This window comes from Periplaneta americana, chromosome 6 (genome assembly GCF_040183065.1).
Source record: "Periplaneta americana isolate PAMFEO1 chromosome 6, P.americana_PAMFEO1_priV1, whole genome shotgun sequence".
NCBI classification, from domain to species: Eukaryota; Metazoa; Arthropoda; class Insecta; order Blattodea; family Blattidae; genus Periplaneta; species Periplaneta americana.
The window spans coordinates 15,815,134-15,842,550 of NC_091122.1; the positions used below are offsets into that span (position 1 = coordinate 15,815,134).

The 27,417-nt window shown below is 33.4% G+C and overlaps 1 protein-coding gene across 5 annotated transcripts in view; it reads left to right on the top strand.

Annotated features, from left to right (window-relative positions):
* The window catches only part of LOC138701047 (WAS/WASL-interacting protein family member 2-like), a 50,034-nt gene extending 24,544 nt beyond the window's left edge, over nt 1-25,490 (top strand). For 4 of the 5 annotated variants that reach the window (XM_069827588.1, XM_069827586.1, XM_069827590.1 and 1 more), the window contains 3 exons: nt 1,248-2,024; nt 2,406-2,580; nt 9,202-25,490. In XM_069827588.1, coding sequence (XP_069683689.1) covers nt 1,248-2,024; nt 2,406-2,580; nt 9,202-9,305 — 1,056 coding nt within the window. In that variant the 3' untranslated portion in view covers nt 9,306-25,490. Of the gene's footprint in view, nt 1-1,247; nt 2,025-2,405; nt 2,581-4,176; nt 4,210-9,201 lie in introns of all 5 variants that reach the window. The other variant, XM_069827589.1, reaches the window with a different exon arrangement.
* The last annotated feature ends 1,927 nt before the right edge of the window (nt 25,491-27,417 follow it).

Consider the following 27,417-nt stretch of genomic DNA (forward strand, 5'->3'; position numbering starts at 1 on the left):
TTTCTGTGTAAATGAGAGACAAGACAGTCGTGTCCTGTAGCCATTCGGGAATGTGCAACTGCTGTTCATCTTGCATTCATTGGGGCGTCATCAGCTAGGTTCTTCCTTTGTGCATTCTGCTAGTTCTGTATGAAATTGCTGCTTGACCCTGTTCTTGACGGTTGTGGCTATGGATGGTATGAAACATTTCCTTTTGGCTGTTGAATGATTGATGCTATCTGATCTGCCATTTCATTGCCAGTAATACCACAGTGTGCGGGGATCCATTGAAGAACTATTGTTTTCTGTCGTTGGTTAAATAAATTGATGAGATTTCTGCATTCCCTGATTTCTTTGGAGATAGCTGTTTTGGGTGACGTGATGGCTTGTATTGCAGCTTTTGAGTCTATACTGTCCACAGTATAGAGAACATACAGTAAAGACACCTAAGCCATTTCGTAGGAACAAATTCTGAGTGCGCATGTCACGAAACCGGGTGTATTGTCTGGAACCTCCACCAGATGGATCTCCATCTACGACAGGCTGGCATAATTTAATATTAACTGAAAAATTCATTACTCATCTTTTAATAATTTTAAAGACATGAGGCAAAGGAATGGCAATGTAACCATAATAATAATTACTTCCGTATGCAATCATCATGAAAATAGTCACTAATTGACGCTAACGTTCAAGTCACTGTTTGAGGCTTATGTTGGTAAAATTGATCCAAGTACAACATAATAAATCATGGCGTCTGTTGCGGTGAAGTGTGAACATGAACGTCAATAATGGATATAAGTATTTTGACTTCCTAGCGACATAATATTAATGATAGATAATACACACAAGATTATTCGTATTACTGACCAATAAAATAAATATATAAATATTTTACTAATATTTTGAAAGTGGTTTGATATTAGCGACATAGTTGTATTCATTGAGAACTAGACCTTACTGAGCTTGAATTTAGTACCAACAACATCAAAGGTGCCGACAAGAGTTGTCCCTACTGATTCTTCTTATACTGTGTACTGTCTGGTATGTGTGGTCGATTTGACAGTTGTTTACAGCAGTAAGTATTCCCCATCAAAGGCTGTTTTGTGTTGACCTAATTGTATGTAGTGTGAAAACAATTGGCAATAGACACCAGCTCCTGCACATCTTTCAATCAGTTTGGAGTCATCAATATTTATGTGTAACCTTGAAGAAGAAGAGTATTGAAATTAGAATTTAATTCAATCCGTTTTTACGATTTGTTGCAGAGTGCTTCGGATTCAGTTTTAACAGGCAGTGGGTCGTTATTAGGTGGTCGTAGTGGCAGTAACAGCTTCAACAGTCACGATCAAGTAAACAACCGGAGCTTCCTTCATGGTGGAGGAGGGCCCCCTTCCCTGCCTAGTAAACCTCCAGTCGGAGGATATGGCAAGCCAAACCTGGCACCCAAACCTCCCGGTATTGCTCCCAACACCACCAACATTTCCAGTAAACCTTCTCCACCACCAAAGAAGCAAGTGGTGAATGGTGCTGCAGGAATCACAAATCGGGTTCCGGTAACCCGTGCTCACAGCATGCGTGTGCCACGTTCACCGCCTGTCGCCCCTCCACACGGACCCCCCTTCCCTCCTTCTTCGAAAAATCTGGGGAATTACCGTGGAGGAGGCAATGCTGGTTTACCATCATTCCACCAATCCCAGGACTCGTTGCATCAGTATCGTACAAATCCTCCGCCACCTCCTAGGACTGCCACACTGCCCTCGAACTTAAATCACCATGGAATGAAGCCAGCTGCACCCCAACCGCCCCCCTCGACGCCTCCGCCCCCAACCCCGTCTTCAGGTTCTAATCGACCTGGAGTAGCACCACCAATGAGACCTCCAGTGGCTCGACCACCGCCACCCCCTTCACGACCGATGGGCAGTGCGGTGAACCCTCCATTATGTCCTCCACCACCTCCTCCCACTTCTGCACCCCCGCCACCTCCACACAGAACGTCTCCTGCGCCTCCTCCCCCATCACTACAGACAAGACTGGCTCCAGCAGTAAGTATACCAGTTAGTAACTTTCTAATTTAATTTTAAAAGTTTTAAAAGACTGGTTGACAGAGTTACACTGGCAACATAAGAAACTTGTTTCTGAGATCATTTGAGTCCTGAAGTCTATGTGAACATGTTTCTAATTCTTAGTAATTAGTAATTACAATGTAATTTCTGTAGTATTCTAAAATTATCATTGTTTCCAAATAGTTTCTGGAAGTGAAAAGCATGATTAATTATGCAACTACTACATAATAAGTAAACATTTTAATCTTGCTGGATCTATATCCATTGTATCCTAATTTTATGCAGAAGTATTTAGAAACATTTTGTGTACGATGCTTTAGACAGTACTGTGTGTTGACACTGTTGAAAAATTGCTTACAGGTTCCAAGTTCTGCGCCCCCTCCCCCTCCTGTTCGTAATACATCAATACGAAATGGGCCCTCTTCCGCCTGTACAGAGCTAGAGGCCAGGTTTTCTGAGTATTTTCATTCAGTACATGAGTTTCCAACTCCACAGCCCTTCCAAAGGGTGTGTAAAGTTTACAACAGTAGAAATGGTAAGTTTGGAAAATATTATTGTTCATATTATGTGAACTATGAGTATTTAATTTAAGGATGATTTGAGTTCGGAAATTAAAAATGGTGAATAAAATAAGCAAATAAGGACTTCAGAGAGAAAGTATACTGAAATTCGTGAAATTTTCTTAGACATTGTTATGCTTGTCTAGCCCAACCATAATGGATCCCGTGCAGTTGGCAATCATTTCAGCCTTGAGCATGCACTCTGTCATAGTTCTGAAATGTCTGAGATACTAAATTGCACGTGATTGCAAAGCCAAGTGTCTACTTCTTAATGAAATATTTTTATGTTGTTTACAGTGTGTTAGATCAGTATACAGGAAGACTAATATTTATGGAAGTTGTCTGATTAAATAATTACAAATTTCTGAAATATGGCTATACCAAAATTGTCTTCTTTCGAAATATTGAACCTACTGCTAGAGAGTATCTAAATTAATATTTCTAGAGTTGTTAATATTTATGAATCCATAAAATCTTGCATTTAATTATGGAAAAATAATGTTAGGCTTTTCAGTCATGTGCATAGTTTAATTTATCGTGAATATGTTAGCAGAAAATCCACAAACAATTAGGGAAAACACGGAAATTTTACTTGAAGCAAGTAAAGCGATAGGTTTGGAAGTAAATCCCGAAAAGTCGAAGTATATGATTATGTCTCGTGACCAGAATATTGTCGAAATGGAAACATAAAAATTGGAGATTTATCCTTTAAAGAGGTGGAAAAATTCAAATATCTTGAAGCAACAGTAACAAATATAAATGACACTCAGGAGGAAATTAAACACAGAATAAATATGGGAAATGCCTGTTATTATTCGGCTGAAAAGCTTTTGTCATCTAGTCTGCTGTCAAAAAATCTCAAAGTTGGGGTTTATAAAACAGTTATATTGCAGATTGTTCTGTATGGTTGTGAAACTTGGACTCTCACTTTGAGAGAGGAACAGAGATTAAGGGTGTTTGAGAATAAGATTCTTAGGAAAATATTTGGAGCTAAGAGGGATGATGTTGCAGGAGAACAGAGAAAGTTACACAATGCAGAAATGCACGCATTATATTATTCTTCATCTGACATAATTAGGAACATTAAATCCAGACGTTTGAGATGGACAGGGCATGTAGCACGTATGGGCAAATCCAGAAATGCATGTAGAGTGTTAGTTGGGAGGGAGGCCAGAGGGAAAAAGACCTTTGGAGAGGCTGAGACGTAGATGGGAGGATAATATTAAAATGTATTTGAGGGAGGTGGTAGAGACTGGATTAATCTTGCTCAGGATAGGGACCCATGTCTGACTTATGTGAGGGCAGCAATGAGCCTGTGGGTTCCTTAAAAGCCATTTGTAGGTAAGTGAGTAAGTAGTCAGCACAAAGTATTGAATACAGTGTCAGTCATTCAGTTGGGTTCGTCGAAAGTTGAAAAACTAGGATTGTACTTGTTAAATACTGACATTTCATGGAAAAATTTTCTATAATATTAAAATAAATTTGTTATAATTCCATCTTTATGACGTAATCAATATTTCAGTATACTTCTCCTTTTTAGAAACGGATTATCTTACCATTGATGGTTTTAGTTTTCAGGAACCCCAGCATTTGAGCAGGCACATGTATGTAATTATGGTGTGTTGAGAAATTCCTTTGAGTGAACTAACGTGCATTGCTAGCATATTCACTTTTTTGTCTTCTGTAGAGTGATTTGCTCACTAAAGACCTCAACTCTTTCTTAGTAAAGTCAATAAGGCTTATATAGTTTTAGTTTGGAATGAAAATCATACATACACACCTTACACTTCGCAAAATTGATCTGTGTCACATATCATGCTGGAAATGGTTCTTTTTGAGAACCAAACACTTTGGCCCGTATGCACAGTCGAGTTTGAGACCGGTCTTGAGATTGTCTCGAGACAGCGACACAGAATTCGTATGCAAGCTGGGCTTGAGATGTTGTTAGGATTTCGTTGAGACTGGGCCAAGACTGCCAATGACCGGTCTTGGGACGATCTCAGGGAACTGTGAGGACAAAAATGGTGACTATTTTACAGCTGATGACGATTTCGTCGAGTTTCTGAGGACTGGAAATTAATATACCATTGAACATAAACCACGGTTGCCAAGAAAATATTTGATAAACAATGAAAATGCGTTAGATTTTTACTGTGATGAGCAGTTTTAAAAACGCTACAGATTCACAAATGAACTGTCATCGTAAATGGTACCGTATTTATGTTAGGCCTACCGGTACTATTGCTGACTGAAGAATCAAGGACAGGTTGTGATCTTCCTATTATTGAAATTCGATAATAAATAACTACGTAAGAACAAAACTAAACGAAATTTAACTTACCTTCGTAACATTCGCTTCTTGGTTGTATGCATTGCATACGTCCTCCGAGGTTTTTTTTCTTTTTGGATAAAGAAATTGTATCTGTCCTTTTATCTTCTAATATTTTATGCTTAGCCACTAAATCAATTAATAATAATTAATAATAATTTCTTCTCTGAAGTTTATAATTTGTGTTCGACCGACATTTTTGGTGTTTACAATCTCGCACAATGCTAATTTGCGGAGACTGATCACGTGATCAGCAATGACGACATAAATGTATGAAAACATTCTGTTTCAAAGCTAATATTCTCAGCACGGCCCCAGGATTGTCTCAAGACCAAGACAGGATGGAGAAGGCGATTGTGCATACGAAAATTGAGACCGGTCTTGACCTGTTCTTGATCTTGGGACAGTCTTGAGACTAGCTTGGCGTTGACTGTGCATGCGGGCCTTTGTGACCCGGAAGCAGTTGTTTAACGTAATATGGTCGCAATTTTGCTTTTCACACGCAGAATTTGGAAGAATAGTATATTGACAAAGCCTCATGAATGATTTTGATGGTGATGTCTGCAATCAGTAATCCTTTATATCTGATATTGTGCACTTGACTTCTGGCCTCCCTAATATATTTTGATAAGGCTTGCAGTTGTCTCTGATTTTGTTACTAATTTCTGGATATGGAATTTTGATGGTAAATCTGTAAATTTCATCCATAAAATGCTCCAAAATGTCGTTTGGCACTGTTTAAGCTAACCCGTTTTACGAACATGAAACACATGCTCTTTGATTGTATATAACAATCAAGCTAACACTAACTTGAGCATGAGCAAGTGATTGTGATAGGAAAAGTGAAAATGAGAAGGAAGTGAGAGAAGTCTCTGTTACAAGGTTCAAAATATTTGTCCACAAATTTTCATTCCAAAGTAAAAAATATAACTTTATTGTGAAAATTTTGGAGCCTCAAGTGAGCAAATCGTTTGATAAAAGTCTTCACTCATGACTGTAAAGTTAGGGTTTTTGGTTGTTTTCAGATTAAGGGTATTGTATATTAAAAGAAGCATGCTTTCTTATGTTGTTTCATACACCTAACCCATTCAAACTCCATTATAAAACACTCCACAATTTGTAAAGTAATGCAGTGCATGGTGTTGATAACACTACATATTTTGGTTGCTATTTTGTAACTTAACATGGAGATTTTTATCTTGATTCATATTGATTCTTATATATTTTAGAAAGAGAAATAGAAGCAGAAATATGTTAAGTTGTGCTGAACACTTAAGCCTTAATAGGCCTATTGTTCCTCCCTCATCATAACATAAGGAGCGCGAGAAGAGAAAGAGACACTGGGATGGAAGATAAGTTAATGCAGAATACTTAAAGTTGTATGATTTTTGTAACTGTTTTGATCATATGTTAATACACGATTGATAGTTCTGAACTGTTTTGGAAGAGTATTTAAGTATCATATTAGTTGTAGCAAGAGAAACTCTATGAAGAAAGAAATACATTATTTTTAGGAACTTTTGAGTATGGTCATCATAATGTTTTGAACTGAAGAAATGTTGGTAAACTTTAAACAAAATATTCTGGACAGGTTTGTTTGTATAAAACACTCGTTTTCCAATTCACTAATGCAGAATAACCACAACTATAGTAAACTACAGTAAAATAACTCGTATAAGAACAGAACAAAAAGCACCACTCTCAACAGGACAAGCTCTCTAAGTTCATTGGCTGGAATAGCACTACAGTTCTTGTAGAACCATGGCTGCCTTACACGCCTGCCACATCTTACTATCTTCAACTTGTTTCTTCCATCTTCTGACACCGATTTTTCTCAAATCACACTCCACCCCATCCACCCATCTTGCACTTGGTCTACCTCTAGTCTTCCTTCCTTCTGGTTTACATTCGAATGCTTCCTTCGAGTGTCCATTATTCTACATGTTATAGACATATCTCAACTATTTTAAACATCATCATCCTACTTTATGAATTACACCTTTGTAGACCTGATTCTCTCCATCCAACAATCATTTAAAAGGTTTGCCTGGCCATCTGTGTTCTCTGTCTAGTGTCATTCATTCTAGAGACATGGTGTAGTCAAGTAGATTCTTAATTGTTAATTTTGTTTCCAATAGATTCAGCCTTCAATTTCTCTAGGGTGTATTTGTTCCTACTCAAATTCAGAAGAGTGGATTCTGAAAATTTTCATTTAAGCTATTTTTTATCCTTGTTTGTCCTTTTGCTTGACAGTCTGAATTTAATTAGGTACCATATAAAAGTATATAAAGGACGAAAATATATTATATTATATTATATTATATTATATTATATTATATTATATTATATTATATTATATTATATTATATTATGTTATATTATATTATATTATATTATATTATATTATATTATATTATATTATATTATATTATATTATATTATGACTTGAGAGGATTTCTGTACTAAATTAGGTTTTAGAGTATTATTCAATATTCCTAACATCTGTGTGGACTTATTAATTTTCTTGTGTGTCCTTTTCATTTTCATATGATAGATCATATTCAATGTAACTTTACGTGATTTGGGTTCTGCATATTGCGGATAGATTGTTCTAAACATTTGGTATGGATTATTATTTTCCTTTTTATTGGATCCTGCCCTAGGAATGTCATGATTTTGGATTTTTCTGTAGATATTTCCATCCCAAAGTCTTTTCCTATGTTCTGTATTGAAAATATTCCTCTTTGTAAATTACCGTCTTAATTAACAATGATTTGCTTGATTATCCACAAAAAGTAGGATGTTCAATTTTGTCGGATTTCTTAGGACATTACCTGATGAATAGACCTGGTTCCATTTGTTTATCATTTCGTTGTTATAAATATTAAATAGAGTTTGTGACAGCCCTGTCGAATTCTATTGTTATATTTTTTTTCTGAAACGTTATTGTTAATTTTAAATTTTATTTCTTTGTTAGTGTATATTTTGCAGTAATAAATTAGGTACATTCTTATGTTGTAATTACTCCTGAGTTTTGAGACATTTGTTTTTTTTAATTTTTAAAGTTTAATATAATTCTACACTTTAAAAAAAATCATTGAAATGAGGAAAAATGCTGAAAAACTTGTGCAGGTTACAGTTATGGCTCAAATGCAGGTATATTATACTATATTTTGGGTCTCTGCACATACATCTTATATCATAGTATGAAGTTTAGTACAGTACTATACTCTCAGGACTCAAAAGGTTATCAAATAAAAAGTCTCTCTTAACTTTGTCGAATGTTTTCACATAATCAAGAAATACAAAATGAGTCTCCAAATTAAATTCTCGTCATTTTTCTGAAAAGTAGTTTGTTGTGAACAATGGATAAATGCATCTACCTTTTCTAAATCTGCAGTGCTCGGGAAAAGTGACACAAGTCAGTTTCCACAAACCTTTTTTGATAATTTATTGACAACTTACACTGGTTTATGTCGAATCGATTCTTTTCTGTATGAAGTATTGTAATGGGAGGAATACTTATGTATTTTTTTCCAAGCGAGCATATGTTCCGTAAGTTGTCAATAAATTATTCAAAAAAGGTTTGTGGAAACTGACTTGTGTCACTTTTCCCAAGCACTGCAGAAATCCATTCTGACATTCTAACAGGAAATTTTTAGCATGAGTTCTTAATTTTTTATTGAAAACCTTTCTGAATATTTTGTAACATATATATTAAGGGGACTGATGCCTCTATAATTTTCTATGTTCTGTTTGTCTTCTTCTTCTTCTTCTTCTTCTTCTTCTTCTTCTTCTTCTTCTTCTTCTTCTTCTTCTTCTTCTCTTTTTTATATTATTATTATTATTATTATTATTATTATTATTATTATTATGGGGATGATTACACTGCTTTTCCATTCTTCAGGTAAAATTGTAGATTGATATAATACATTGTTGAGAAAAACGTTACAATCTTCCATGGAACAAGTCTCAGTTCATTTGTTCTTTGTTTTTGTACTAAAATGTAATAGATTACATGCTAGACATATACTTGGAATTTTTTTCATGGAGATGCATCTTGTGTATATGTTTTTTAAGGGTACATTGTATCTTTAAATCCATCACTACTTTCCAGTGTCATCTTTTTAATGCAATTCTGAGAGAATCATCCAGTCATCTGTTGTCATTTTCAACTTAACTCTTTTGATCAGACACCCAATTGAGTGTCACTTCATTCTCGTAGGATAAGACTGTAAATAATTGGATGCCTGTTGTTTTCTTGCAGTGAAACAGATGGCACCGTATGCTGCGAAACAGCAAGCCCCACAACCGCCCATGCACATTCAGTTAAGTAGCAAGATGTACAGCAGCGACACATCCAACTGCTAGCAGCCTGGGATGCTCGGCTAACATTTTTGGTAGTAACGTCTGCATGGCCCGGTACAGTCAGTGAATTGACGTGGTGCTATAAAAAGTACAGCAGGTATCCGAAACCCACGAGTATTAATTTTGAATGTACTGTTTCCGGTCTTAACTGATGAGAATGTAGATATTGTTCAATGGCCTGACACTCTGTGTTCGGTTTAATTTTATTTACAACTTTTAATTTCAATTGCTTCTTCCATAGAGATATTTAGAGAGAAGTATTTCTGCTATTACTATACATTTCGAATGGTAAAATTTTAGTAGTTACCATGAACAGTAGAGGCATTCTAGAGGGGATAGGATGTTTATCAAAATCTGATGGTTATGAAACATGTAACTGGATATGATTTTGGTGTGAAAAGAGTATAAAATTATTTATATTTTGAATACTGTTTTTTATATTCAGGAAATTGCAGTCTATAAAATATTATTACCCAAGAAAATAAGCAGATCATATTTTAAAATTAAGTTAAAATGCAAATCTTTGTTTGGTTGGTTTACAATGTCAAACATTTGGCGTATTATCTGCCCTCTTGCAACCCAGTATCATATATCATTGTATTATTAAGAGTGAACATAATTCAGTAGAGTAAGAATTCCAATTGGTTTTAAATGTTTGCAGAGCAGTCATGTCACTACTACTTTACAAGGTTCTTCTGAGATGGTAAACTTACCATTAAAAATATTTTTCTACGATTTTCCGGTCGCTGAAGTTCTGAGGGTATTGCTATTTCTTGAGTTTGTTTGTTCTTACATGGTGATTTTGATTTGAAGTGTGTGGGGCATTCAGATATTGTTTTTGTGTTGTTGCTTATCATGGATTGAAATGAAGCAACTCAGAATAAAAAGCAAATTCTAAATTAGCCACATTTATTTTTCTGTCAGAACATACTTGAATTGCTACAGTAAAAAACTCTTTCTTTGAAATTCCCTTTCTGAGTTGATATTTTTTAGTCTAGCAGTCTGCCAAGTAATGCTTTTATTGAAGTTGGAAACGAAAAAGCAAGGAAAAGAATACATTTTGAAAATTAGATTGTTTCATGTAGCATTGGCATGACTCAGAATGAAAATTCTAACTTGGAACAATATTAAAGACTGATCACTGGAATTTACTGGAATAAATGAGTGAATGCTCGTATTGTAACACAGTCTTTTTCAGTGCTACAGTTGAATTTGGAAATAAAAGTTCTTGGATGAAACAGTAAACTTTGATAACTTTGATTATACATAGAGATTGGGATAATTCACAGGTAATGAATTTTAAAAATATATTTAACCTAAAATCTGGGAGAAACAATATCTGATCATGCCCAAATATTTCCGAACTCACGACAAACCACGATTTATGACAAAAACTTCGCGAATCGGACCAAATTTACGAAAAATGTTCACGAAATTGAGTGTTTTCAGGTGTTCTTTTTTATTTCGAAGTTTTACAGCAAGAGGAGGATGTATTTATCAATGTTCACTAATAATACTAATGATAGTTTATTTAATCAGGCAAAGTTGGGGCTTTTAAAATTTCTCTTCCACTTAACTGGAAATTAGAAAAGTATAATTACATAAAATAAGTACAAAATTCATTAGCAATTTTATTATTCATAACATCAGAATCGCAGCCTCTAATCTACCACTTTCGAATGAAAACAGTAGGTCATCTAAAAATGTTCGGATCCCCCCCCACCCCGGGATATTTTCTTTTTGCAGTTTATTTCGAAGTTCCTTAGTGTGAGGAGGATATATTTAGGTGTTCCTTAGCACTCTACTCTGCCAACCATCGAATTAAACAGTTGAGTGGGCTGATGTTATTGTATTGTATTTTCTCTCGACTTTAATAGTAATTGTTCATTATGTTGATATGTCCCCCTGTCTTTGAAGTCACTCATTTTCGCATTTGAAGATACTGATTTTCACATTTCAAGGTACTGCTTTCTCTATTTTCAAGTCACCGAAAAATTCTAATCACTAATTAATTATACATGTGTATGATTTAATCTAAACATTAGTAATAACTAATAAGTGTCAAATGACTGTGTGCATTTCGAAAATTGGTTTTCATTGGTGGCAGATGCATTGAATCTCTGTTGTACAGCCAATTCTCCTTTAATGCTGTGTATGTTTTTCTTAAAAATTACCACTCTATGGAATAAAAACAGTTTTTGGGAAAATTGAACACGCAGCCTGTAAATTATTATAAATAGCGCTTTAAAAATATAACGAGCCCAATAAAACTGATAACAGTTTTAAACATCTTAAATTTCTCATAGGTAAATATAGCAGTTTAGTTTTATGAAAGAGATGATGTTTGATGCAAGAAGTGGGTGTGGTGAAGTGTTGTGGGTTACAAATTAATGGAATATGTCAATACATATGGATAAACTAGAGAAGGGAGAAAAAGATGGAGTGTGTGTGGTTTGTGTGTTCTTGGTTGCATCTGGATGACTTCCCCCCTCCCCTTTCCTTAATAGTGCTTGGCAATACAAAGCACAATTGCTACAGGAAAATCGCGTGTGAAGTAACATGATTTTGCGTTTTGGTGATTTTATTCCCTATTTATCAATTGCATATAAACAAATTGAAAAATTACATTTTAAGAAAAGAGTGTGCTCTTAAAAGTAAAATTTACAAGTTAAGCATTGAGAGAATAAAGGTGCAGTAAAACAATTTAAATATTTAAATGAGTGGGATTCAGTTGTTTATTATTTGAAGCAGTACACTGTTACAATAATTTATTTTATTCAATTACAAAGTATTTTTAAAATATTTTTAGGTAAGTTTGTATGTAGTCATTTTTTCACCTTCTCTGTTGTGATGAAAAGCTTGAGGGTGAAATTTGTATGGAAATTTTTAATGTACTTAACTAAACTACATGTCACCTTCAGTTTATTAACGATTCAATGTAATTATATATTTTTTCTTAACTTTACGAGTTCGTAATTATTGTTAACTAATAGTTGTTTTTGTATTACTGAAACTTTTAAATATTAAGTTTCTCTTATGATCTTGGAGTTAGACTTTGCTGCTTTATGCAGGCAGTGTAAGTCACAGAACTGCAATTCAGTGCATCAAAGTTTATTTGCGACAAACTTCTTCAGCATGTAGTCAAGTTGAGGGTGCTTTGGCACAAACTCATTTGTGTGACCTATTCTTATGTGTTGTTTTTTATTACTTTGTGTTCTATTTCTGATTGTGTTTTTGCATTATAATACGGATGTACCAGTGCATAGTAGTTACGATGCGAAACTACAAAGCTGGAGATCATGTGTTCATTGGATTACATCAGTGTTTTTTTTTTCTAGCTGCTTTGGTCAGTTCAGTTACTAATAGGAATGAGTAGGAGAAAGTTTCCTTGGCAATAATGAAGGTGGCAATATAGTAGCCCTGGTGCCTCTACTACTACTAATGCCAAATATCAATAGAGAGCCTTAATCTCCCACCACCCTGCAGGTGTCTCTACTCTGCTTTAGTATTATCTGTACCTTTATCTGTAAATAAAAAACACTAATACTCCCAAAATGTTGGCATTATTTTATTTTAAACTCTATTTCGAACACAGAGACTATTAACAAATAATTTGTTGGTTTGTATTATATGTCTATAGAAGGCTATTAGTTGATCCTGTAAAGTACTTTTCACTTATGTAGTTTACTATTGAAGTTCAATTAATTAGTTTTTGGAAAATAGTTTTGAAGTTTCTCCATCTCCTTTATAATAAAAAAAATAGTTTTTTTTTCCCTATAGATGAAAGTGAGTGAGTGGATGGATAGGTGAGTGAGAGTTAGTGGATGAGATGAGTGACTTAAGGAACAATCCATCAAATAAAGTGAATGAAAAGAGGAAAATTTAGTGAAAATTGATGTAGTATTTCACTTAAATTGGAGTCTGAGATCATAGAAGTTCCACTAACAGCATAACATTGGAATGTTTTGCTTCTACACGGTTTTTGTTATCAGTATTGACATTTCTTTTATCCTGTTATGCCTATTGCTGTTTAAACTGTGATATCTTGTCGACTTCTATTAGAAAACTCACTTCATTCGTTCATCATCTCCACTTCTTTGGAATAGGTTGTACGGTATTTTCATTGCAGGATGAATTGTGAATGTGGCAAGAGTCATTACAGGTATTTTTCCTCGAGTTCTCTGGTAAGAATACAAATCTGTAAAATATTTATGAAGATAAGCTTTTTTGTTCCTTTTATGAAGCAAAGTGGTATGGATGTTGATGAATCACACTGTTTTAAAATGTTTTTGCACCATTATCATATCAGTTACAGCATTAATTAACAAAATACATTCCAAGAAATTTAAGGAGTTTATGCTTTTAGAGTGTAATCTTTGTTTACATAATATTTGCTCAATTAATGGAAAAAAATTCAATAGAAGAATTGCAACATTGATCATGGAGCTAATGTAATTAATTAAACATAATTTGATTCTATTCTCTGTACACTCATGTTACACCTTATACCTTGTGCATTGTGTTCTTGCGAAAGTGCTATTGGGCTTTGTTCAGACATACATGTGCTACTCGATTTATATGCTGTGTAATTACTTCATACAGTGGAAATACACAATGTTAATTTGAATTATAGTACATACCCGAATAATGTTTACATCACACTTTTACAAGACAAGTTAAAAATAATATTATAAACATGTATTATCCACTCACGTTTCTCTTCTTAATTATACCCACAGTGTTATGAATATCTACAACTGGAATGAAAAGAAAATTATTAACAGTTATATGACACTTGGGAAAGTGTTCACTACTTGTCCACCTAGTTTCTCGGCCACTGAATTTGTATTAAGACGTCATTGCAAATTATTCAAGTCCTAACGTTACTTCTAGTGTTCTTTGTTGGGAAAATATTTTAAATCTGATTTTCACATAGTTATTGTCTCCAGTAACAATGAGCAATCTGCCAACACATTGCAAGCCACTTTCGCGATTGGAAAAATACAATGTACCTGCTTTCGCATTGGATGCTCGAAATAACTGTCTGCATGTCTATACAGTATGTTTTTAAAAACTTTATGAAATTCACTTGAAATACTAATATTCTTTTAGTAGTTTTGTGGTACAATTTAATGAGCTTTTCAACACTTCCAATCCTTGTATTTAACAGTGCAATGATTTTCAAAGACTAGTAGATCATCCATTTTATTTAGCATTTCTTCAGTTGTTTTTATCTAACAGGCCTAGTTGTATGAAGTGTCGTCATTAATTGGTATATTTGAGAATAGGGAAAGATCTTATGGAATTTTCTGTGATATTTTCTTCTTGATCAGTTAATTGATGACTTGTAAAAAAGTTCGTTGCTCGAGATTTTACCTTTTTCATAACTGTACTACATATCTATTCAATTGGAGACACATTTTATCAAATTTCATGGCATGTGTAAGAAAATTTCCTGTATATAAAGAAAGTGACCCTAGTTTTTTTTACCTGAAAGTAAACAGTTATGCGTACCTTTATAATAATTAACAAAAGACAAATAGCAAGAATTTAATTAACATATACAAAAAGAACTTGCTGCATATATGTTATTCTAAGTAGATCGGTCTGTGGGCATATTATTTTAAAATATTGAGGTTGTTATGGAAGATTCATTCGTCTTCCTGTAGCATCAGTTCTGTTAACAGCATTTTCTTGCAGAGGAGCACTATATACTGAATTTGTCTGTTCTCGGTCTTTTAGCACTTTATGTATTATTTGTTCCTCATCAAGATTTGACTTTGGTTTGGCCACCTTTAGTCTCCAGTGACTTAGAATTAGGAATAAACCTGAAATTAGTTCGTAGATGTAAATAAATACAAGTTGAAATTGTTTACCGGCTGATGGTGGTTGTGCCAAATAAAATGTGACAGGAACTGACAATATTCTGTAAGAACTCACTGCATATTGTGTAGTGAACTGTCCCCCTCTCAGAAAGTTTGCAGTTTAAAAGTGTAAGAATAGATCTTTGTTATTGGTAACTTTAAAAACAAAAAATTATGCAGATATTTGTTTAAAATTTGTAGAAGTGTGTTGAGTTTCTTTTTTCTGGTTAGTGGGTTATTGGCGTGCACATAATAGTCATGGTTTTGAACCAATGTTTTCGTCAGATTTTAAAATTAATAATACACTTCATAGAGATGTTAATGATGTTTAAATGATGAAGAGGTGTTATATGTCAACGGCTGTGGTTATGAAGGTTTTTTTTTAACTGTTATTCAAATAAGCTCACAAACCATAGGGGACAAGCACAAAGACTTGCGACAAGAGGATTCCTGAATGTGTGTGTTTATCATTGGTGGATACGGGAAACGAAATGCAAGACTGACTGAAATATTGCATATTGTTAAAGAGAGTCAATCACTTGAATACATCAATACTTGTATATTTTGTAGATTTTGTTGGTATTTAACCACACAATATTCAACATGTTTTTGTGTCACTGACTATGAAAACCACACTATATTTTTTTTTAGTGGAGGCATTTAAAACCCACATAAGAGCGTATTAAATCAATGCTACTTAATGGATTTAGTAATTTTTGGGTGACAATTTAATGAGCAGTAATTTAATTTACCCTATTATTATATTTATGTTACAGAGGTGTGCGAACTTCACAATTTTAAGTCCTGAGTAAGGCTGAAACATTTTTGTTTTATTTATATTTTTAGTTGTAGGCCATACAATCACTTTCATATTTGTTTTCGTTAATGGAACAATATTCATTGAAGATGTTAGAACTTTTGGTTAACATTTTACAGAAATAAAACCAGTTCACACAGTTCTAGTATTGAGATAAACGAAGTTAAATTTGAATATCAATTAAAAACAAATCTCACATTTAGTCTTCGTATTACACCCCGTTATAAAATCAGTCTAGCTCTTTAACGAAAAATGAATTGAAAATATAGAATGCATGTAGAGGAAAAATTGTGCAGAATGTTCAGGTTTAAAATCCAGTTGGATGTTCTTTTTTTTAAGTGAAGTATTTGCTACCTAATGCAAATCCTGTAATACTGGAGTTTCATATCACGCAGCCGTTGTGTCATGTATGCAGTTCTATCTTCAGGTGAAGGTTGCTCTGCTAGCTAACCTATATTAATAATGAGCTCTGATATTTATAATAAAAGAAAGGATAGATTCTGTGTGTACATTTTCTTACATGTTACTTGCGTATCACAGACTTTATGAATAAACATGGCCACAAGGTATATCAGTAGATTTTATGTGGTTAGTTAACCGTAACAACTGAACACGTACAAAACAAAAAACAAGAAGAGAAGAAAGTTAAGGATTGGCTCAATGCTTTTAACTTCGTGGACTGGTTCTTTTCTGCAAATGTTGTCCAGTTATTTTTTGTGCTTAGTTACAGAATGAATTCAGTGTGTTTGCTCCCATGTTGTGGTGTGGTTGTTCTGATGTAACTTCAGATATTAATTTTACCTAATCCAATGAGACACATTCAACTGCTACTACAGATTGGAATGTAATGGGACACTCAGCTTGAACTATTAATTTGCACTGAATATGGGTACAGAAACAATTCCTTCATGTAATGTTTAATGTGAGTTTTATCTTTAGCACGGCAAATGTAGTTGTAAATACTGTATCCAAGGTTTCACAGTGTGGACTGAAATGCAGCATAAAATTGGAGCCTGGCTTGTGTATTCAACTATTCGCACACCTCTAGGTTATGTATATTCCATTTTTTTTTTCAGTCATTTTTTTTAACTTCATAATGAATGCTCTTGATGATTACCCAAGTGGTTGATTTATAAATTACTACTTGCCAGTTATATGGCTTATTACCTTTGCATTCGTTAACATAATCACATACTACAGTAACTTCTAGTTTCTATCTCGCTGCATCATTTGGGTGCTGGGAGGCAGTTCCTTTTCTTGGCTATGCCAAAAGAAAATAATAATTTTTTAGCCCATCTATGGATTAGCTGACGAGCCTTTACAATTTTTCAGGAGTCCCTTATGTCACTCTTCCTCCTATCATGAACTAATGCATGGCATATAGTATTGCCAAGTCGAACAGTATGTGTGTAAATTTTCGCAGTCATTTACAATAAATGTAAAGATTAAATGAGAATTTTCGTGGTCGGGGAAAAAAAGTATGTAAGTTCGTTGAAGTGCAGTGAAATAAAGAAAAATTTATATTTTCAAAGAACATTGTAGAAAGACAGGCATAGATTCCGTACCTTATTTCACGAAGAGTGAGTGTCCATTTTTGCTATTTTCGGATTCTTAATAAGAAAAGGCTGCTTTATCAGATTACAAACACTGGTTTGTGAGAACCTGTGTTGTACAAGCTCAGAAATCAATGTCATTCTTGGAGCACTAAGTACAAATATGGACTTCCAACTTCAGAATTCACAATAATGTTATTTTCATGGACAGTTGCCTAGATAACATGGACAACCCCCTTTATGGTTAACAATTTTCTTCATGTTCGTAAGACGGTTGTACACAATCAATTTTATTTCGTTTTTTGCCTATCCTGAAAACTTCATAATTGTGACAATCACCCTTAGTGAAATAAGGTACAAAATACTTTCATGTTAATATGATAAAGAAAAGAACAAATCGTAGTGAGAGGTTGTTTTAAATTAGAGCAACTGTATATTAGCATTTAAATAATTGCTTTTACTGTAAGTACACTGCTTTATGTAGGCTAAGATTGCTTAGGTTAGAACCTAAGTGCTTAGTAACCTACTGACATACTAATGGTGTTCCCATGATTAATGTTAACATACAGTTGTACAATAAAAATAATCTTTCTTCGTAAATATCGGTTTCTGCCTTTTTATTGCATTTAATATTTTTATTTTCACTGAATAATTTTTCATTGTAACATTTTTTTTTTAATATTCTCACGAAAATTCTCTTATCTTCATTTCATCTGGGTTATAAAATGTAATCCATTCTGTGCATGGCAAATAAGCATATTTAGCCTCATGCAAGAAGGACTTAACGATCTCCTGATGAATTGTAAAGGTGTTCATATTAGATATGTGGGAATTCAGATCAAAATCTCTTCGTTCAAAATGTAGATTACAGACTTGACCTTCTCATAATCAAAGGTTTCTTAAAAAAAGCTTTATATTGTGTGGTAGAACTTCTGAGTACTGTTTAACGTGTAAATCTTTCCATGAATGGACGACCATTGGCAGAAATGTAGGAAGCCTCAGCATTGCAGGTGCTGTGTGTCTATTGTTGATACTATGCAAGATTGCATTTCTTGTGTCACTCTTTTTCTAGTTTTATGTAGTGTTCCAATACGACGTGTGCACTGAAATTGCTAAATATTCTGAAGTTCTGTACCTGATTCATTATTATAAACACATTAGATGATGCCACCTAGTTGAATACTGAAATTGCAATGCAAATGCATCAAGAAACGAGTGATTTTTCTTGAATTAGTGCATTCACAATGCTAATTTAATTACGTTATAACCTTTTTAACAATAATAATAATAATAATAATAATAATAATAAAATTATCATTATCTTTCTCTTCATCTTCAGACACTGAAATCACAAGGTAATGTTGTGGAGATCTAACAGTATTTGCCTTTTGATGGGAGGTTTGTACATGACTTATTAGCAGTTGCCTCGCCCATCCATTGCGACTGAATATGTTGAAGCTATCCATTCATTGGTCATTATAGGATGTTCATTTCAGTTTGCTCTATTATCAAGAATCTGTTTTAACATGAAAGATATAAGTGCATGACAGAAAACTCTGGTCCCACTTTCTGTTAGTATGTCATGGAAACAAATGTAAGTGATTTTTCACGCAAAACCGTTCTATTTTCTTTAAATACACTGTAGTACAGTGTTATAGGAAATACATATTGTATTTTATTACGTCTTCAATTTGAGTATAAATGTTTCACATTGTCATTGAGATTTCCTCAAATCCCTGTGACTTTTGTTGTCTTTCAATAGAATGACGAAGATTTGACTAGCATTTGAAAGAATGTGAACCTCTCTTATTGTCACACTTCCCCTTAAAACACTGTATTTACTTTAGCATATACTGCTACTGTCAATATACTACTAGCAACATGGACTCCAATTGGTAATCAAAAGTTGAGTGTGCTGTAGATAAATTCTTCGTATGTTTTCCAACCATTGTTTTCTGTGTGTGTTTTATTATATTAATTATCTTCATTTATTGATTCGTTTTTTCTTGTCATAATACAGATCATAAAATATCTCACTTCAGTTGTCAGTAATCTTCTTTCATCAGGGGTGACTGTCCCATTTTGAATGAGGTTTTTATTCTATAATGTTGTTCTTCCAGCCATCCTGTTGGTTCGAACTCTGAATTTATCCTATTTTCAGTTCATCTTAATTTAACTTGTACTTCAAATTACAATGTTTCTTTAAATATGATATATTGTTATAGGGAACTGAAAATAATGCTTTAATATCAATCTTTATTCCATACAAGAAGAATTCGCATGTCAGCAGACAAAATACAATATCCTTCCACGCTCTGACTGCTGGAGAATAAAAAAGCAAACAATATGACAGAATGCACAGTTCATAAATTCTTGGAAATTACCAACTTCTAAATCCATTTCAGCTATTAACTTTATCGTAGTAAACAAATATCTTGTTAGTTGTTGTTCAGACATATTATAGCGCTAAGTGAGGTATAAGGTTCGTCTTCACATATCTTGACTCTTATTAGCTTTTGGCTAAGTTACGACTAAAGTGTAAGTTAAGTACAAATTCTGCATTTTCTACCTACTAAAGTCGGATGTAAGTGAAAGTGAAGTTGAAGTGACGTTGCTGAATATGGCCCTTATTGTACAACTGCTGGAAAATCTTAACAAATTGAGTCTCGTGTAAAGCATCTTAAAAAAACCAGTATTCTGTAAAAGGTTAGGGGATGTGAGATTTAGTGATATACCACAAATCTTTGCGAGTATGTCTCTGTACAGTTGTGTATACTATATACACTTTTTTCTTGTAGTAAATATTATATTGTATTCTTCACCTGACATAATTAGGAACATTAAATCCAGACGTTTTAGATGGGCAGAGCATGTAACACATATGGGCGAATCCAGAAATGAACATAGAGTGTTAGATGGGAAGCCAGAGGGAAAAAGACCTTTGGGGAGGCCGAGACATAGATGGGAGGATAATATTAAAATGGATTTGAGGGAGGTGGGATATGATGGTAGAGACTGGATTAATCTTGCTTAGGATAGATGGGCTTATGTGAGAGCGGCAATGAACCTCCGGGTTCTCTAAAAAGTCGTAAGTATATAATAGATAATTCTTCGGTGTACACTTATTTACATATGCAGTAGATGCTCGCTCTTTTATTTTGTTATTAAACTGTAAGGAGTTCTTTAATCTCTCTAAATATACGTATGACTGAAATTTCTTTGGGCTTCCTCAGAATATCCAGATGAACCCTGGGTAGCACCTTCATTTAGACGACAATCACTTGTTTTACATTCTTTTTCTGTCACCTCACTAACACATTCTTCATTCAACACCAAATAGCGAAACAGTTGTATTGCATCAGACAATGCAAATTTAATTTGGATAAGCTATTTGTTCATTTGATAGAACGGCCTAAATATGATAAGCAAAGTTTTATTATTAAATATTTATGAAAACAAAGGCATTTTGAAATAAGTTTTGGACAGAGATGTGACATTGTTATATTCTCGTAAATATGTACAAGATATTCCGTAAACTGTCTTGGATGTTCTTTGATAACTGTGAAAGACTATAAAGCCTTAACTTACGGCTTGTATATTGCCTTGTTTAATATTGTTAAGATCTGTACAGTTTTGTTCACGTATATGCAACATTTTGTCAAATACATTATGAATTCTTAAAAATTGATTATTTAACTGTGAAGAAGTTTTTGAGGTTTTCAGCTGTTTTGAGAAGATTTCTCCAACAATTCGGAACTCTCTCAAGGTAGATCACGAGGGCTGTATTGTCCAATACTTGGAAGGGTTGCTTATTCTTTTGCACCTAATATAATTGGCTAGTGTGTTTGAAGTATTCAGTAATGGAACAATTTTAAGTCCATTATTCGTAGTTTGTTAATGATTTAGCTCAACCCACATTTATCCCAGGTAATCTTATTTGCAGATGATACAAGTGTGATTATCTCAAACAGTTATCTCGCTTTAATACTAATAATACAGTTAAATCTAATGAATGATTAGTTTAATGCACACAAACTAATATTTAATGTTGATAAAACCAGTGTAATCGAATTTAGTGTATATCATGGTACTCAGTTTCCTTCAATATTAGATTAAATGGAATTAATTAAACAAATATAAGCACAATGTTTCTTGGTTTGGAATTGGATATCACTTGAACTGAAGAACATACATAGAATATGTTATTTCTAAATTCAGTTTGTCTGTTATGCATAATGCATTAAGGTCCTTAATCGTCTAAATGAAATATGTTGTTGTTGTTTTCTAATGCCAGGCGTTTGACAATAAAGTCATTTGACCTCTTGCACTCCAATATTTTTCAAAGATATTATCATGACCAGCCACTGAAGCACAGATTTGTTAAATGGCAAGTTGTAGCCGATTTAAGTGAACACCATATTTTAACGTTTTGGTGGCTACTTCATTCACACACAACCCCCAGAATGTCTGGAGGACCACACCTGCTGTTGGTCGACGGGTCCACTGGACCTAGCTGGGAGATCTTGTTGATCACCAGCTTTCCCTCCTTAAGCCACTGGAAGACGATTTTAGTGCCATAGCAGGTCAGCACTAGGAACAGAAAAGTAGAAAGAGGAGGAAGGAAAGGGAAATGAACCCCTAGGCCTCGAATGCTCTAATGCCATTGGGGTCGAAGAAAGTAAGAGTTCAGTCAGAGGACTGGATAGGAAAGGGTAAAGAGAGAATTAGGTATTGGATAGAGGAAAATTATACCAAATTCAGTCATTAACTCATCAAGCTGACCAGTGCTAATGGATGAGTAGCCCCTCCCTTTAGTTCAGTTCGTAAAATTATGCTTACTAACAGCTGCACCACGGGAAGGTAGGGATGGGACATTGGGCATTTGTTCAGGTTGGTTCTTTAAAGCCTTCAATGGGAAGGATTAATGGCTCTCCCCCTCTGTATCCTACAGATACCCTTTTGCAGCTCTAAATGAAATATAAAACTTGTAATTTCATGTGCTATAATCAAATATGGCGTAATATTCTAAGCTAATTCGTCTGAAGCTAAATATATTTTTGTTTTACATAAGAAATCCTTAAGAATAAAGACAGCTGTGCATAAAAGGAACATGTTAAAAGATCATCCAAAGAAATTCTGACATTACCTTACGGGAACATTCTTTCCTTGACGGTTTTATGGTAACAATCAAGATACTTTTTGTACAAATCAGAACGTTCGTAATTTTAATACAAAACACGAATAAATCTCCATCTACCCTATGTTAGTCTCAGCTCTTATAAAGAGTTCACTGTTCATGTATTACAGTCTTCATTGCATTGCTTAATTGTCTTAAGCTTTGAAGGCCCAAGTGAACAGTTCAGAACTTAACAAAATTTCTCCATATTCATATTTTATACTGAACTGATGAACTGTTTATGCTTGTAAATTGATCTGCATGCTTTGTATTAGTAATTATGTTTTGTATATTTTATGTATAATTTTTTACTTCTTCCACATCTCAAAAACTACAATGCTGATGTAGGATCTAATGCAATAAAACAAATGTTTCGGAACCTATGAGTAGTTCTGAATGCTGGAGAGAGATGGCCTGAAGACAGTTCAGAAATCCAAAATCTCCACAGAAAAAAACTTGAAAGCTTGGAACTCCCTGACTGTGAGAATAGAGTCTATGTAGCTTGTGTACAAAAATTGTTTCAAAATTGATAAACAGATCTATCTATTCACTGTCATTCTTCCAAGACGATCATATTGTTCTTCATATAACACAGTGTTGTCAGACAGACTAAACGGAGTGGAGCACTCCACTAGACTCGTTGCGTGCTCCGGTGTTTCCACAGACATAAGCAAGTTCACGCTCCGATCTATCTCCACAACCAGTTTTGGAGCTTACAACTCTGACACTACTGATATAACATATAGAGATATTTATAAGCGCAAATCCATGACATCTATATACAAATTCATAGTTTTCAAACTTCAAGATTTCTGTAACAAAACAACTCCGTCATTTACAGCAACTCTAGTGCTCTTGATATGTGTTACTTGAAGAATATTTATTGCTTTTATTGTGCCAATGGTCCTCTGCTAAATGGAATTCGTATGTTAAATGAAACTGTTGTATTAATATTAAACCATTTACAACTTCGTTTCTTTGTGGTAAGGCAGTGAATTGTAGAAATATATTATATTTTATTACTTAAGCATATGCAGATTTCAGTGTTAAAACGTGTGGTAAATTTAGTCTTTCCTATCTTCCTAAATGTGTATTAATATGACTATTAATTTCACATTTATTGGAACAAAGTATGTTTTATTTTCGTTATTAGGACTAATGATTTTATTTGTAAATGATATATTTAGTGTACTTTTGCTCTTAAACTTAAAATTGAAGTTCTTTAAATTTATTGCAATTCTGTTTAACATAATTAATTGTGAAAGTATAAGGTGCATAAAACATGGACAACTTTGCCATGTTTTGTATATTCATACATTAACGGCATTCACAGTAGGTTTTTATTAAAAGTACATTTTAACAATATAAATTGTTTTAAATTTATATTTTTTATGTTTCTGTACTTTTATGAAGATTTTTATAGCAAATACGGTACCTACATAATTAAACCTTACCTAATGAAAAAATAATACATTTTTTCACTAGTTAATATTTTTAAAAGTTATTTGACACTCTTTGAAGCAAATGCTTAAGTTCAGAATGTACTTTAAATGACATTACATACAGTCTGGAGACAGTTTCACCAAATTACTGCACTGAATCAGAGAATGTAATTTTGAGATGAACTATTTCATAGCACATCTTTGAGAATTTCAAACAATTGACACGCGTTTCATAAAATCATTACATAAATCAATTTCTTACAAACTTGAGCTTTCAATGCTGCAAAAGCAAAGCTGTTGTATCTGATAAAATGATTAAGTGGTTATATTGGAATACCTAGTTAATGGTGTAAAATTGAAGGCAGCTATGAGATCCTACCTATGCTAAACGAGCTAGTAGCCAGGAAAAACTCAACCGTATTCCAGTAAGACAACTGTATTAAGCATTTTATTATTGATGCTTTATGTGAATCTGGAATAGATAAAAAGTATAGAGCCAGTTTCATTTACATATTACAATTATTTAAGTTTTAGGCAGTGGATTGTATCAGTTTTTGTAAGAATTTTGTTTCGTTAAATCAGAGGTGGAGAAACTTTCCTGTGAAAACCCCTAAGGAAAAATTATCTTTTAAGAGTCACATAGAATAAACATATTGTGAAACTATATAAATTATGGAAAAAGTAAAGAAATAGTTATGTTTATTTTAAAGCAATAGTGCTTATTTAACAGCACTAAGAAAAATCATGTTTAAAGAACATTTACAATCAAACTCATTTTCCGATGACATAGGTGCAGTTGGGATTGCCTTGGCAATTTCATCAGATTTTTGGTGTTTAGTGACTATTGGCATTGTCCTTTACAGAATACATTAGGATTGGCTAATAATATTATTTTTATCACCAGACCACAAAAAATCATAATATAGTTCACAAATGGCACAAGAGCTGAAGTTTGTTCCATCTCTGGTTTAAATAATTGTTGAGCTGTATTAGTTTGGTGAAACTAACTTGCTACCACATTTTCCTAGCAAAGAAGAAGTTGTAAATGGTAACCATTCTAAGAAAAAACTTTAGATGGGGAAAAGAAACTGTCGCAGTAAATGCGGTGTTATCGGTAGCGAAATCTCCTTGACTCTTTGATTGTGGTTAGGACAAAACAGCTCTGTCTTTCTTCAAACCTAGTCACTGTTGCTTGACCTCGGTCAAAGAGTAAATGAAATTGCGGAGTTCGGAGAGACTAGTGCCTAACATACGCACCTATGTATATATACCTCTGTAAATATAATCTGTACAAAAAACAATATGCCAATTATATAAATATATATAATGTATTGTACATGTGTTTAAAGAAAAATATTTTTATTCCCTACTATAATTTAAAAAATGTAATAAAATGTTAAACTCACAAAAAAAAAAAGTTCAAAGGTAGACATTAATGCCTTTTCGAGCTGTAATCAGAAAGTTAAGACTGAGAGGATTGTTTTTATTATTAATAATTTTCTGATTATAATTGGAAGGGTATTTGTTACTAAAATGAAACATTTCCCACTTTTCCCGCCTTTTACCTTAATAACAGAAGATATTTCCCTAATTACTGTAACCTAGAATACATGTTCCTGCTCCAAAATGCACAGTCATTTGCAATATGTTATAATTGTAACTTCATTATTGCTTACTTTTTTTTTTCTTTGTGATTGTATCAAGTTGTAAGATGAAATCTTACTGTAGATTCATTATGGTTTATATGTATTGTTATTAATAAGATATCTCATCCTTAAAAATTTTGTTAGAACCTCATTTCAGCTAACATATGTTAACCAAATTGAGATATCTAAGATAAGGCTGCAATATACAAAATAAGATGAAGATTGACGACAGTAAAAATGAAGTAAATGTATGAGACTTCAAACAACAAAATTTCAATACGAAATTGCAAAGAAATCTAGATGGCCCAAGTATATAGGATAACATTACATAGAGTAACCATAAAAAATTAGACTTTTAAGGTCTAGCAGTAATTGTACTCAGAAGCAGATTTTTGTTATATAACCATGTGCTGTAACTGAACATCTTCAAATAATAACACTGGTCAACAAAACTAAACGTATTTTTTGTTAAAAGATAACAAATGAGCGATTCTTATAGCGTTTTTCGTCTGATTTCAGATCTGTTTTCAAAATCTTTCTATCACCCAGGGTTTCTGAGTAATTGTATGAAATGTACTTCAGACTTTTCTAGTGTTGATACCTTGTAACATTTTACCTAAAATCATATTTATTTACCTAAAATGTATGTGAGATAGATTTTAGGCTATACTTCACTTGAAAAATATCTCTTCTGAGTGTCTAGCAGTAGTCTGACAGAATATTTGGGCTCCATATTTCCTGGTAAGGCCTTTCCATTTCAGAAAAATCCTGGTGAAAATGCTCCCTATGTTCATTGCTCACTACCTTTTATTTTGAGAGATATATTACACCCCATCACGTTATAGTTCTGAATCAGCTCGCTGACAAGTCCTCTGTAATCTTTTGATCTCTAGTTCCTAGAAAGTAACAGTCTGTTGAACGATCCTTAGGTTCCCGGCATATTATTGGAGCTGAATAAGCCATATGATGGGATCCTTTTAGCCAACCAATCAATAGAGTCACTTGAAACACAACAGATTTCAGGGGCCCAGTTCATGTCCTCATCTATTTTGCAATCAAAAGAACACTTGTAAGGTCTTTTAACTAGTGTAGTAACATTCAAAGTTAACTAATCACAAACATAACAAAAATTGTTTATGTGATTTATACAGTATTTCGAGGTAAGTTTCATTTTATAAGATACTTTTAGCACACTTAGAATTAGGACAAAGAAACCACAGGTTATGAAAATTATTTCATGAATGTAAGTTTCAACTCAACTGAGAATTAATACTAACTCTCACATTCTAATGAGAAAAAAAAATCATTTTTATGAATTCTGACTTGACAGGCAACAATGATCTAAAGTTATAGGTCATTTGTAAATAAATTAAAATGAAATGAAATATTTAAAATATTTTCTTTTCATTAGCATGTTAAGGACTGTATATAGCAACAAAAATAAATAAATTTTTCTGAAATTACAAAAAAGAAAAAAGAACAAGAAAAAATGGTGGGTGGTAGAAAAATTCTGACTTCATTTTTGGAATCAGCAGATGAAATTACATAAGAAACAGCAGAAATTGTACATTTAACAAAATCATTGTTGACCAGTGTAATTAGAAAAGTAACGCTATT